Source organism: Loxodonta africana, chromosome X, assembly GCF_030014295.1.
Source record: "Loxodonta africana isolate mLoxAfr1 chromosome X, mLoxAfr1.hap2, whole genome shotgun sequence".
Classification (NCBI taxonomy): Eukaryota; Metazoa; Chordata; class Mammalia; order Proboscidea; family Elephantidae; genus Loxodonta; species Loxodonta africana.
In genome coordinates, this window is record NC_087369.1 from 82,031,179 (window position 1) to 82,046,164 (window position 14,986).

The 14,986-nt window shown below is 41.4% G+C and overlaps 1 protein-coding gene across 4 annotated transcripts in view; it reads right to left on the minus strand.

The window, feature by feature from the left end:
- HDAC8 (histone deacetylase 8) overlaps window positions 1–14,986 on the minus strand; it is a 307,901-nt gene that overhangs the window by 14,435 nt on the left and 278,480 nt on the right. The window contains exon 11 of one of the 4 annotated variants that reach the window (XM_023551436.2): window positions 12,499–13,636. The exons of the other annotated variants lie outside the window; for them this stretch is intronic. Within the exon in view, the coding sequence (XP_023407204.1) occupies window positions 13,497–13,636 (140 nt within the window). The 3' untranslated portion in view covers window positions 12,499–13,496. Of the gene's footprint in view, window positions 1–12,498; window positions 13,637–14,986 lie in introns of those variants that run through there. 4 annotated transcript variants of the gene reach the window in all.

Consider the following 14,986-nt stretch of genomic DNA (forward strand, 5'->3'; position numbering starts at 1 on the left):
AAGGAAATACTGCAGTCTCAAACAGAATCAAAGCAATTTCTAAAATAGCCTATGATTCATTTTTTCTCCCCTCTTGTGCATAAATCTACTGGCTTCATGTGGAGAGATAGGCACAAGTAAATGTAGAGGTGACATCACAGGAGTGGGCTGCTTGCCTGTCAGCCAGCCTGTGGAGCTGGGCCTCAGGAGTTGTCTATCTGCTAGGTTAGGCAATGGCCTCCCAGCTTTTTGGGGGGCTCCCGGGTTCTTTGGTTGATGTGCCTTCTCCATATTTCTTTTTCAGACAAAAATTCTGGGCTGAGAAATCCAGGATAATGGGAATAGCAGTGGCAGGAAGAATAATACGGCCTTACATCTGTATAATGCTTTAGAGTTGTGAAAGCCATTTGCTCCATTCTACTCCACCCAAACACCAGTGGGAGATGGAAGTTGGGATTTTAGGCCTGAACCGGAGACAAAATCTTTGCTCTGTTGCAGTAAGGAGGTAAATGCTCACATTCACTGTTTACTTCAAGGCATATCATGGTTAGGACTTGAATGTAACCAGGAGATCAGAGAGGCTCCCTTCAGCTATTAGGTGCTTCCTGGAACAGAAATCCTCCAGGACAAATTGCCTGGCAGGCACAAGTTATTTATTTACCATGCCATCCCGCTTAAGCCAGCAGGTAATGCTAGTCCAGCACTGCCAGCTCCTGCACACCCTAGTTTACGTTCCCAGTGGTACCAAAGACCTTTATTGGAGCCAAAGGCACGGCCACTAACTGTGAAGCCCTGAAGGTAGGGTGTGCTCTGAACATCTGGAAGTACCAACAGCTGCCAGAGTAGCTCATGGGCTTGTGAAAGGAAAAACTGAAATTCAAGTCACATCAGCCACCACTGTGGATCTTGAAGTGAAGGGCCACTGAGCCCAGCTGTGAACAGCTGAAGAACGGGGTGGAAGGATTCTTTCTTTGGAGGAGCCATAAAAATAGTTCTACAGCGGTCTCATGTTTGCTCTGAGATCTTCCAGCACCTGGTCAGCATGGCTGAGTTTCCCCCAGTGCTCTGTTGCCACAGTCAGCATGAGGAGCCTCCCCTGTCCTAGCTCCCCTCCCCTAATTCACCCCACCATTATGGCCACCAGGCTGGAAGCTGGGGGAGGGTGTCAGGCTTGGCCCTCCTGGTTTTAGATTAGATTTCAGTGTCACTTTTGTGTGTATGAGTGTTGGGGGGAGGGAGAAGGGAAGAAGTGAGCCACAGATACTCAGCAGTATTGGGAGAGAGTGGCAGCTGATCCTGCTGTTGCTGCCGCCATGACTACCGCCGCCACCACCACCAAATGAATTCAGACTGGCCCAGTCAGTATAAGACCATAGGTGCCGGTCAGTGACATGAAAACGTCCTCTTCTTAAACCGAGATGCTTGTACTCAGGCAATTCTATCTGTGGGAAATCTTGGCGGGGTATAAAAGCAACCCTTTTGAAAGTTGAATCTGTAAACCTATATGTGGAAAGTGGCTGGCAGAGCGGAACATCACCACCTCCAAAGCAGAGAGGCCTCCCAGAACTTGTTTCCCAGCTCACGGGGGATATGTGCGCCTATGAAAGTAGATTAAGGATCCCCGCCGCAGCCTGTTTTAGAGATGTGAGTAAAAATCTTGGCTTGGGACTGTCTCCTCTCTGGTTGACTGATTTTTCAATTGATTTGTATTTATTAGCTAATGAAATTAAAAATGATAACAGAAACACAATAAATCTCTCACAACTGGCTGTTTCTATGTCACTGTGGTGCATTCTTCACTTTGATTACTTCAAAGTCTATTATTTTGTTCTCAATTATTCTGTTTTTCTGGCACTGGCAAAAATCAATTTGTTTTATTTTCTCTTATTCATGCACTCGGTTATGCTCCTTGGGCACATTTAATCACATTGATGTTTTCATTTTATGGCCCCTCTCTAGGCACTTCAGTTGCATTGCTGCTAAGGGGCAAGCAGGCCTAATTTGCATGTTACGATAGACTTGAAATTCTATCTCAGTTTAGAAATCTTTATGAAATCTCCCTCCAAAATATGCTTGGAGCTGCAAAGAGGCAGAAGGATGCAGGCAAGCCAGGAACCTCTAAAGATGCTTCCCTTTCTCAAAAGGCAGAGAGCTCCTTGGGGATCTGACTGTGGCTTGGGGGATAGCCCTGATCAAGTGAAGCAGAGGCGATCATGGGATGAGACGTCTGCAGTTTCCTCTGGAACTTGGTGGTGACAATCCTGTAGGGGCTGCTCCTCAGCAGCAAGGCCAGGGAGGCTGGGTCTGCTTACTCTGGCATAAAATGATTCTCAGCACTGCTGGATTTGGCTGCTGTGCTAAGGACAGCACCTGAATCTCAGTCAGTTAAAGGGCCTCCAGATAGACTGAGAAAGTTGTCAACAGTCAGGCAGTCCAGAACCCTGAATGATTTACCTTATTTTCTCTAGTAATTTCTAACCTTCCCTTTGTCCCTCAATTATGTTAGAGCTAAAGGCTGGAGGGGAATAAGCAACACAATTGTTTCAGGTTTATACTTTGGGCAAACAGAAAAACTGCTTAAACACAATTAGAGACCTCCAACTACTCTTCAAAAGTTCTTGGTTTATTGTATACAACAACCAGCAGCACTACCAGGCAGAGGAAAATTTCACATTTGCTCTTTTAAACTTTAGGTCAAACAACAACAACAACAGAACAAACAAACAAACAAACCAAATCTGTTGAGTCAATTCCAACTCAAATAGTGACCCAGTGACCCAGTGTTGAATAGAACTGCCCTATCTTTATGGAAGCAGACTGCCACATCTTTCTCCCGTGGAGCAGCTGAGGGGTTTGAACCACCAACCTTTTGGTTAGCAGCCAAGCACTTAACCACTGCACCACCAGGGCTCCTTAAACTTTGGGTATGATCCTCGACTTCTCATGTGGAATCTCAGCTCCCTCACTTACCTGCTGTGTAGCCTTGTACAAGCTAATTAAGCCTCAGTTCCCTCATCTGTTAAATGGGGTATCTTAGCTTCCTAGGGTTGTCACAACAAAATACCACAAGTGGGATGACTTTAGAGAACAGAAATTTATTGTCTCACGGTTCTGGAGGCTAAAAGTTCAAATCAGGGTTTTGGGTGTGTTAATTATTTCTGTGAACCTCTTTCCCAGTTTCTGGTGACTGCTGGCAATCCTTGGCATTCTTTTGCTGCTTATAGATGCATCTGCCTCCGTTTTCACACGGTGTGCCCCTCCCCCCCCGCCCCCACAGTGTCCGCATTCCCCTTTATAAGACACAATTTAGAAGGGATTAGTTTTTTTTTTAGGGTTAGGACCTCAATAACATAACAAAAAAAGCCCTATTTTCAAACGTGATCACATTCACTGGTACAGGGGTTAGGACTTCGACATATATTTTTGGGAGACACAATCCAGTCTCCTGGTGGCGCAGTGGCTAAGCGCTCAGCTGCTAACTGAAAGGTCGGTGGTCTGAATACACCAGCTGCTTCACCGGAGAAAGATGTGGCAGCCTGCTTCTGTAAAGATTACAGCCTTGGAAACCCTATGGGGCAGTTCTGCTCTGTCCTATAGGGTTGCTATGAGTCAGAATCAACTTGAAAGCAACGGGTTTGGTTTTGGAAATAATATTATTTACAGATTAGAGACTGATTTGCTTCCCAAACTTCAGTCCTTCTCACATTGTCAAAATTTTTGCCACATTCACATACCACTTATGTGGAAACTTTTTTATGCTGACTCTTTTTTTTTTTTTTTAAACTTAGCTTTACCCTAAGCAATAACAGCAAGGAGCCCTGCTGGCACAATAGTTAAGTGCTTGGTTGCTGACCACAATGTTGGTGGTTCAAACCCACCAGCGGCTCTGCAGGAGAAAGACCTGGCAGATTTGCTCCTGTAAAGATTACAGCCTAGGAAACCCTATGAGGCAGTTCTAATCTTTCACATGGGGTTGCTATGAGTCAGAATCGACTCAATGGCACCTAACAACAACACAATAATATGTGTGAAATCAAAGAGTTTGATATGATAGTTATATTTCTTTCTAATACACATTAAAACATATACATTAAACACACTAAACCCATTCCTGTCTCATCTTTTACCCTATTTTTTGCAAAGCTCCTATCCTCACTTCATTCAGCTCTATTCCCAAATGTCAGCTCCTCAAAGAGGCCTTTACTGACCACCCCATCTAAAATAGCAACCGCTGCAATTTATCAGTAACCAACTTTAAATATTTATTTGCTTATGGTCTATCTTTCCCACTAGCTCCACGATGGGCAAGGCCTTTATCTGTCCTGTTCACCTCTCTGTCATCAGTTCCTAGCACAGTGCCTGGCACATATTAACACCAAATTCATATGAATGAAACATCAAAATAAAAAATTTGCCTGGCTGTAGCAAGGCATCCTTTCCACTCTGCCTGGATGGTATCAGAAAAGACAGAGTAGGGAGCCAAGACTTTCATCCCTGCCTGATGATAAGGGGCCCACCCACTGCTGTGTCAGTAGAGGCCACATAGGGAACAGTAACAAGGTGCCACTCTCATTCTTGGCCAGAGTGGCATCAGTGAGGGTCTAGTGGGGAATCTGAACTTCCACCCCCCACCTAGCAGTAGTGAGGGGCCCCAAAGAGTCCATGAAGGCCGACTGGGGAACCTAAATTTTACCCCCACTTGGAGGTAATGCTATCCTCCCCCATTGTGTCAAAGGAGCCCTGTTAAAACAGAAGATTTAAATAAGATCCAGAGTTTCATAAAATAATACCTCAAGTATACATGATACAATAGAAAATCACTCATCCTCCTAAGAACTAGGAAAATCTCAACTCGAATGAAAAAAGGGTAATCAACAGATGCCAACATTGTAGTGATACAGATGTTGGAATTATCTGGCAAGAATTTTAAAGCAGCCATCATGAAAATACTTCAGTGAGCAATTACAAACATCCTTGAAACAAACAAATAAAAGAAAATCTCATCAAATAACTAGAAAGTCTTAGAAGAGAAATCGAAAGTGATAAAGGAAGAACCAAAAGAAATTTTAGAACTGGCAAGCATAGCAGTTGAAATTAACAAAACAAAGCATAAAAGCTCAATGAATGGGCTTAACAACAGAATGGAGGGGGCAGAGGAATAATCAGTAAACTGGAAAAGAGAACAATAGAAATCACCCAGTATGAACAAGAGACAGAAAATAGACTTAAAAAAAAAGAAAGAATGAAACCTCAGGGATCTGTGGGAATATAATAAAAGAGCTACATTCATGTAGATGGAGAAATAATGGCTAAAAATATCCCAAACTTGGCAAAATATATAAAGATACAAATCTACAGATTCAAGAAGTTGACTGAACCCCAAACAGGACGAACCTAAAAAATCTATGTCAAGACACATCATAATCAAACTCCTGAAAACTAAAGAAAAAAAAAAAAAACCTGCAAAGCAGCAAAGGAGAAACAAAGCCTTACGTATAAAGGAAAGATAATTCAAATGACAGTGGATTTCTCACTAGAAATCACGGAGGCCAGAAGGAAGTGGCACATTTATCAAGTGCCGAAAGAAAATAATTGTCAATCCAGAGAAAATATCCTTCAGGAGTGAAGAGGAAATAAAGATATTCTCGGAGGAAGAAAAACTAAGAGAATTTGTTGCCAGCAGACCTACCTAAAAGAATAGTAAAGAAGTTCTTGAAATGGAAAGGAAATCATAAAAGAAGGCATTTTGGAACATTAGGAAGGAAGAAAGAACAATGGAAAGAGTAAAAATGTGGATAAATACAATGGACTTTCCTTCTCCTTTTGAGATTTCTAAATTAGGTTTTGGTAGTTGAAACAAAAATTATAATGCTGTCTGGTATGGTTCTAAATATACGTAGAGGGAATATTTAAGACAATTTTATTTTAAATAGGGGAAAGGAAAGGGACTTAAAGGGAGATAACGTTTCTACACTTCACTTGAACTAGTACAATGTTAACACCAGAGGGCTGTGATAAATTACATAGTACCATGTATACCCAGAGCAACCACTAAAAAGCCTATACAAAGCTATAACAGCCAAAAGCACGATAAATAAATCAAAATTAGATTCCAAACAAAGTCACCCTCAATAAAAAAAAAAAAAGGGAGAAGAAAATGGAGGGAACAAAGCGAAAACAACAACAAAAAATTAAATGGCAGACTGAAGCCATAACATATCAAAACTACATTGAATGTAAATGGTCTAAGTACACCAATTAAAAGACAAAGATTGCCAGAGTGGCTAAAGATGTGACTCAATTACATGCTGTCTACAAGAAACTCACTTCAAATGTGATTATACAGGCAAGTTGAAAGTAAAAGGATGGATAAAGATATATCATGCAAACAGTAATCAAAATAAAACAGGAGTGGCTAGATTGACACTAGATGAAGTATGCTTCAGAGCAAAGAAAATTACCATGGACAGAGCAGGACACGACATAATAGTAAAAGGGACAGACAATCTACAAAGAAGACATAGCAATCCTAAATGTGTATGCACCAAATCCAAATAAAAGAGCTTCACAGTCCATGAAGGAAAAACTGATAGAGCTGAAAGGAGAAACAGATCCACAATTAGAGTTGGAGACTTCAGCACTCCTCTCTCAGCAATTGATAGAAAACTAGACAGAAAATCAGCAATACTCAACAATACTATGGATCAAACTGACATTTATAGAACACTCCATCAAGCAATAGCAGGATACACATTCTTTTCAAGCACCCACAGATCATATACCAAGATAGACCGTATCCTGGGCCATAAAAGAAACCTTGACAAATTTAAAAGAATTAAAATTACACAGAGTGTGTTTTCTGACCACAATGGTATCAAACTAGAAATTAAAAACCACCTAAAAAAGAACCCTCCAGGCCCAGATGGTTTCACTGGAGAATTTTACCAAACTGAAGAGTTAACACTATTTCTACACAATCTCTTCCAGAAAATAGGAGTGAACACTTCCCAACTCATTTTATAATGCCAGTATTGCCTTAATGACAAGCACAAAACGAAAAAAAATTAAACAGATCAATATCCCTCATGAATAAAAAAAAATTTTTTTATGAAGATGCAAAAATTCTCAACAAAATATTAGCAAATATAATTCAGCAATATATATATATATATATATATATATATATATATATATATATATATAAAGAATTATACAACATGACTGTGGGATTTGTTCCAGGTATGTAAAGCTGGCTCAATATCTAAAAATCAATTAACATAATTCACCATATTAAAAGTCTATAAAGCAAAAATCACATATATATCAATCGATGCAGAAAAAGCACTTGACAAAATTCAACATCCATTCATGACAAAAACTCTCAGAAAACTAGGAATAGAGGAGAATTTCTTCAACTTGATAAGGGACATTTACAGAAAACCTACAGCTAACATCATATTTAATGGTGAAAGACTGAATATTTTCCCTCTAAGTTTGGGAACAATACAGGAATACCACTCTTACTCAACACAGTACTGGAAGTCCTAGCCAGAGAAATAAGTCAAGAAAAGGAAATAATACAGATTGGAAAGGGAAAAAATAAAACTGTCCCTATTTTTAGATGAATCATGGGCTGCGTAAAAAATCCCAAGGAATCTACAAAACAACAAAACTCCTAGAACTAATAAATAAGTTAAACAAAGTCACAGAATACAAGGTCAATATACAAAAACCAGTTTTGTTTCTATATACTAGTAATGAAGACTTGGAAACCAAAATTAAAAATATAATACCATTTACAATTGTTAAAAAAATGATATGCTTAGGTATAAAACTAACAAAACTGTATTGGCTTTTCTGCTGAAAATTACAAAATGCTAATGAAACAAATCACAGAAGATCTAAATAAATGGGAGAGACACACTATTTTTATGGATTGGGAGACTCAACATAGTAAATTGATATACACACTTAGCAAAATTCCTATCAAAACAACATAAAGATTTTTGGTAGATACAGACAATATTATTCTAAAACTTATATAGAAAGGCAAAGGAACTAGAATAGCTAAAACAATTTTGAAAAATAAGAAAGTAAGGGGAATTACTCTACCTGATTTTAAGATTTATTATGTATCTACAGTAATCAAGACTGTGTGGAAGGATAGACATATAGATCAATGGAACAGAATAGAAAATCCAGAGAGACCGTGACTGAAATAATTGCCTTAGAATGAATGAGAATTTTGGAAAAGAAGGTGGTCCGAGGAGGTACCTGGATGCTCTGCCCTGCTGCCAGACGGAAGAGGCTTTACCTTGTGAACCCAAACAAATGAAAGCACTCTAGAATTCCTAGAACTACCTAAGAAAGGAAATAGCAACTGAGAAATGTAAAATACTCGCCCTCCTGTGCCTTATTTTTCCAGCAGTGTGTAGGTACAGTGATGAGATTTTGTAAGCCAAAAATTGGGACATAAGATCTGAAAAAAGAGTATTGTCTTTTTCTTAAAAACAAACAGATAATTATTACTTTTTTTCTGACTACACAAACAATACATGTTCATGGTGTATCATGGATTAAATTATGTCCCCCCCCCAAAATGTGTTTATCAGTTTGGCTGAGCCATGATTCCCAGTATTGTGTGCTTTTCCTATATGTTGTAAATTCTGCCTCTATGATGTTAATGAGGAAGGATGGGTGGCCCTGGTGTTAGTGTGTTAGTGAGGCAGGACTCAATTTACAAGATTGGATTGTGTTTTGAGGCAATCTCTTGAGGTAAAAAAGAAGTGAGCAGAGAGACAGGGGGACCTCATACCACCAAGAAAGCAGTGCCAGGAGCAGAGTGCGTCCTTTGGGCCTGGGGTCCTGTGTAGAGAAGCTGCTAGTCTGGGGGAAGACTGATGAGAAGGCTGACAGAGAAAGCCTTCCCCTGGAGCTGACACCCTAAATTTGGACTTTTAGCCTGCTTCACTGTGAGAAAATAAACTTCTCTTTGTTAAAGCCATCCACTTGTGGTATTTCTGTTATAGCAGCACTAGATAACTAAGGCATGGTGGAAATTTCGGGAAAAATAAAGAAAAAAGTAAAAAGAATAAAAATTACCTATAATTCCAATCCCACCACCACAGATAACTACTGTTAGCATTTTTGTTATATTTCCTTCTAGTGTTTTTCTGTGCGTATCCATGTACGCACTCACTCACACATATAAAACCAAAAAACTAAACCCACTGCTGTCAAGTCAATTTCGACTCATAGCGACCCTATAGGACAGAGTAGAACTGCCCCATTGAGTTTCCGAGGAGCGCCTGGCGGATTTGAACTGCCAACCTCGTAGTTAGCAGCTGTAGTACTTAACCACTATGCCACCAGGGTTTCCACTCACACATACATATTACTTTATATTTACAAAATTGAGACTATATGGCATTAAAACGTTTTGTATCCTGTTTTTTTTTTCATTTAACAGTGTTCCACGAGCATACTCTCACGTCATCAAATTATCATTAAAAACTTGCTTTTTCATTGACTGCAACAAATTCTACCATGCATATGTAGCAAGATAATGTACCATACTTCAAATACAACACATAAAAACAGAAGATATCAAGGATATGTTTCTGTGAAACTATACTTTTCTTCCCCAATAGCTTCTCATCTCAGCTGGTATCCAGGCTGGAACCTGAGAGTCACTTTTACCTCTTCTTTTCTCCCTGGTCCTGTATCAATGACCTACCTTCAAGTCTTCACAACAGCTCTCAGCAATTCCTTCTTATTTCCACTGCCACTGTTCTAGTCCAGGTCCTTGCAGGCTCCCCTTGGTCTACCACCGTGATCCATTCTGAACAACACTGCATTATGTCATGTTCTAATTCCAGAACCTATAGTGGCTTCCACTTTATTGTATCATATATAGACTATTTAACCTCAAATTCAAGGGAGTCTGCAATCTGCTCGCTCTTCCCCTATTCAAGTTTCCCTTGCTTTCAAGCATTTCCTCGTTCCTATCTATTCAAATCTTCCCGGCATTCTGAAAGCAGTATTCCTAAGTCTTCTCCTCCAGCTTCTTCTTATTATATCCTGATCTGTCCAAGGGGTTATTTTTGTCTTCTCAAGTAGGCTTCTCAGCTGTTTATCAGAAGCAGTGACCATGTCCTAAACTTCTCTTATGTCTCCCATGTCACTAGGCACATGGGCAGTTCAAAAAATATGTGAGGATTGATTTAGATGGACTTTAAAGTGGAAACACAATAATACCTCTTAAAATTAAACTGGCCCAGAATCTCACTTTGGGAGACATTATAGGATGAGAAGGGTTTTCAAGGGTCAAATGGAAAAAGGAGACAGGGGATGATATGCAGACCTGACTGGGCAATGCTCCGAGGAGGGGCACCAAATCTAGGTTCAAATCCTGAGCTCACCATTTACTTGTATGGGCATGTTACACAACGTCTTTGGATACCACTTTCCTACCATGTAAGTGACCGTGAAGATCAAATTAGATAATATATACACAGCATCCAGCTCACGGTGTTACCTAGTAGACTTTCAATAATGGTAGATCTCACCTCATGGATTTTGGTAGATATTTCAAGTTTCCATAAATAATGTGCCAAGGGTTTTTACGGCAGGGAAGGGGAGATGAGGGAAGGACATCGAAGAGATCCTCACTTGAAGTCATGTAAATGGGCTCAGGGCATCCTTGACAATCCTGCTCCAAAGTCTTTCCAAGAAGCTCTAGCGCAATGATCAGTCTTTCCTCGGAACCAACTCTGCCTTTTGACTTATCCTTATGGCTTCTCAGGAAGGAAGAGAAGAAGGTGTGGAATAAAGCTGAGTTTCATGGTGTAGAATCCTACCAAGGTAAGAGCACTGCTTCAAGCTTAGGGCTCCAGCAGGTGTTGGGCATGCCCGGAGTTGAAGCCCCAGTTGCTAGTCCCTAGAAAAATGTCAATCTCAGGCTTCAGCTTGCCAGAGGAGGTGCTGTTTACACCCAGCAGAAACGCTCTCCTGAGAATATTACCAGTGGATGTGTAAAGGCTCTCGTCTTGGGACTGTGGAACCAACTCAACGGCACCTAACAACAACTGGCTGACTTACTCCAAAGAAATTGGCTCACAGTGAACCTTCCATAGTTGAAACAGTGCTGATGTGATCAATCCCCGGAGGCAGCTGGCTCCCCAACCCTGGTTGGCTCTGCATGGATGCACAAGGGTAGAAATGGGAGTTTTTCTAGGTCTAGGACTAGGGCTGGTGGCCACAGCATACTTCAGGCAGCAGGGTTGGGGGAACAGGCTTCTTCCATCTTCTGGCCTTCTCTTTTGCTTCTTTACTCAACCCAAAATGGAGCTGGAGACTTCAGATTACATATAGTGGAGTGATGTGGGGCATATTCGGGGGTAGGGAGGGATAAAAGGCCTAGGTCAGGGGCCAAAATTTCGAGTGTCTTTCTCCCGTTTCCAGGGAGACATAAGATTTCAGGTGCTTGGTTGGATCAGCCACATGGAAGGAGCTGGGTGTGCAGTGCAGGGATGGGAAGGGTTTACTAGGGTCAGTAGGAAAAAGCAGACAGGGACTGATGAATAGACTTGACTGGGCAATGTTGCTAAGGAGAGGAGGGGCACCAGGAAGGCCAAACAGCCAAGGTCCTAAATCAGAGAGACCTGGGTTTAAATGTCCACTCCACCACTTATTGGCACAGTGTGAGCATATGGTCAGTGCTTAGCAATTACTCGTTGAATAAATGAATAAAGGTGACCTGGAGCAAGTCACTTATCATCTCTGAGCCTGTTTCACCATCTGTAAGATAAATAGGAGCTACTATTCTTATTATTTCCCCTGTGCTGTCTCTCTTTACAGCCACATCAGTTTGTTGGCCCATTTCCTCAACTTTGCATTGTAGAGGCTGTCATGCTAAGCCTCTTTCATTAAGAGTCAGAAAGGGTGGATGTGCACAAGGCCTTTCTCTTCCCTCTTGTGTCCTTCTCCTCTCCCTACTTTCCTCCTCCTACTCACCTCCTGGCCCCTTTCATTCCCTTTTCCACCCCAGAGAAACTCAGGGTACAGTTCTGGGAACTCACAGCAAGTGTAGAAACATCCAGTTACAGCTCCAACACGTACTCACAAATGCACAACTCACCTCCCACCACATACATACACAGAGCATTGGGCCTGGGCTGCAGCATGAAGCTCTATACCCCCTTGAGGACTCCTACTTGATTCAGATGTCATCAGTACCAGAGACCTAGAAAAACTCCTAGCTCTACCCTTGTGCATCCATGCAGAGCCAACCAGGTTTGGGGAGCCAGCCCCCTCCGCGGATTGATCACATCAGCACTGTTTCAACTCTGGAAGGTTCACTGTGAGCCAATTTCTTTGGAATAAGTCAACCAGTTGTTGTTAGGTGTTGTCGAGTAGGTTCTGACTCATAGTGACGCTATAGGACAAAGTAGAATTGCCCCATGGGGTTCCCAAGGAGCAGCTGGTGGATTTGAACCGCTGACCTTTTGGTTAGCCCCTGAGCTCTTAACCACTGGGCCATAAGGGCTCCTAAGTCAACCACAGGTAAGGAGAATAAGTTTGAGCACATGAAGATGGTGCTAGGATGATTTTACAGTAGTGGCCATGAGCTAGGCAGAGCCATCCACTCTCTAACCCATACTTTCTGTGAATAATGATATATATCTTTTTTTAAAATAATTTATTTGATCATTTTTTGTTGTTGAGAATATACACAGCAGAACATACACCAATTCAACAGCTTCTACATGTACAACTCAGTGACATTGATTACATTCTTCGAGTTGTACAACCATTCTCACCCTCCTTTTCTGAGTTGTTCCTCCCCCATTACCATAATAAACTCACTGTTCCCTGAAGTGATACATATTTTCATGATAGCCCTTGGCAGGAAAAAAAACTGTTTGTGGAAGCAAAAGAAAGTTTTTCTCTGTACGAAGCTAACAACTTGCACTGACTTTCCATGGTTATGTTGTTGTCTCCCCTTCCCCTCCTTGGAAAGACCAATGGGTAGTAAAGATTGGATGAGTTCTAAGTTTGCCTGTTCCTTCAGTCATTCTGTGGCATGTGGAATGCATCTTCTATGAGATCAGCCTTCTCAGGTTTGATTTCTAATAGGTTAAAATTCTACCTTTTGTGCTTCTAAGGGATGTGGTATTCAAAAGCTGAACAAATTCAGCTAGACATGCTGGCTAAACTCCCTCTTATAGAGTGGAGCTGAATCCATCCACTCCCTTATTGACATTTCACCTCCCCAAATCAATCTGTACCACTTTTTTCTTCGTTCTCACTCTTTTATTAAGGAGGTGGGGGCAACAGCAAGAAATGGCCACCTTTGCTGAGGTTTTTATACATAGGAACAAATGACAGTCTTGTAGACAGGTTCAGGAAAATCTTTCAGAATGCAGAAAATTCAGCAGTCTTTTCCACACTGACCATTGTCATGGCAACACACTATCTGATGGCAGCATGCGTCAACAGGCTGGAGGGGCACAGTCTCAGTATAGCAGGTTAGCCTGACCATTTTTAGCAACACTTGGACTTCTTTCTAGCATTGTTTCTTCTAGGTTTAGCTGAATTTCTTTCCGGTTCTGGACTTGTTGTGCTCTGCTAATTTGCACAGCTAGAACACAATACTCTGTCAATAAGAAAGGACTGGAAATGTAAAGTCATAACATTCCTAGTAGTCTATAGCCACTGTACTTGCTGTCTGCCCTCCATGACCCCCCCACCCACTCTTTCCCACTTAGTTTCTCTTCTTCTCCACATCAGTTGTTTCCCACACCTCCCCCATCTAACAACTTTGACCCATTTACCAGTCCCTGCAGTCTCACCATGTTTTTGTTTTTTAGTTTTTTCTTTATTTTCTCGTTTTAACATACAACATCCTAGAATCTTAGGGTTGAAAGGAACCTTAAAAGTAATCTAGTCCAATCATCCTCCCCCAACACAAAAGCCTCAACAATGTGACAGCCCAGTGATTGTCTAGCTTCTACTTGCGTGTCTCCAGAGACAGAGACCTCATTCCTTCCCAGGCAGCCAGTTCCACACTTTAGGTGGTTCTAATTGTTAGAAAATTCTTCCTTTTATTTCTATCGAATGAAAATCTGTCCTTTTATAATATCTACCATGGGTCCTAACTCTGTCCCCTGGGGCCACATAGACCCTGTCTACTCCCACTGCTCTGTGACAGCCTTTCAGAGGTCTGAAGTAGAGACCACATCTCCCTGAGTCTTCTCTTCTCCGAAAAGGCCCAACTCCTCCAACCAGATGTCTTGGAAGAAGGGCTCCAGTCCTCTCCCCGTCCCCACTGACCTTCTGGAACATACTCCTATTTGTCTAGAGCCCTTTTAAAGTGAGGTCCATGCTGCATCAGCATCTCTGGAGCCACAGTGCCTTAGTGACTCACACTAAGCTCTGCATTGACTATAAACCCTAACTTTCTTCCACACAAAATGCTGCTAAGCCATGTCTTCCCATCTTGTATATGTCCAGTTGCTTTTGATTTCTTTAATTGCTTTATCTGTGTGTTCCTTGGCTTGTTCTGCATATTGCCTCATTTCCTTCCTGATGTCTTGAAGGGTTCTGCATATTAATCTTTTGTATTCTGCCTCTGGTAATTCCAGGAAGGCACTTCCATCTAGAAGATCCTTTGATTCTTTCTTTTGAGAGCTTGTTGAGGCGATCATGGTCTGTTTCTTTATGTGACTTGATATTGACCGTTGTCTCCAAGCCATCTTTAAGTTATATTAGTTTATTTTATGTTTGCTTACTGTATCGTAGCTTCTTGCTTTGTTTTGTTTTGAAATGCCCAGATGGGTTGCTTGAGTGAGCTAGCTTGATTATTTTTGCCTTTGGAGCTGTGATGTCCTGTCCCCAGATGGCTAGAGCTGTTATCAGGTATATCAGTCTAGGAGTCCATTCATTTTTCTTGTATGAATTCAGCTCAGGTGTGTGGTACGGACTCTGTCCTACAGTCTTAGAGGGG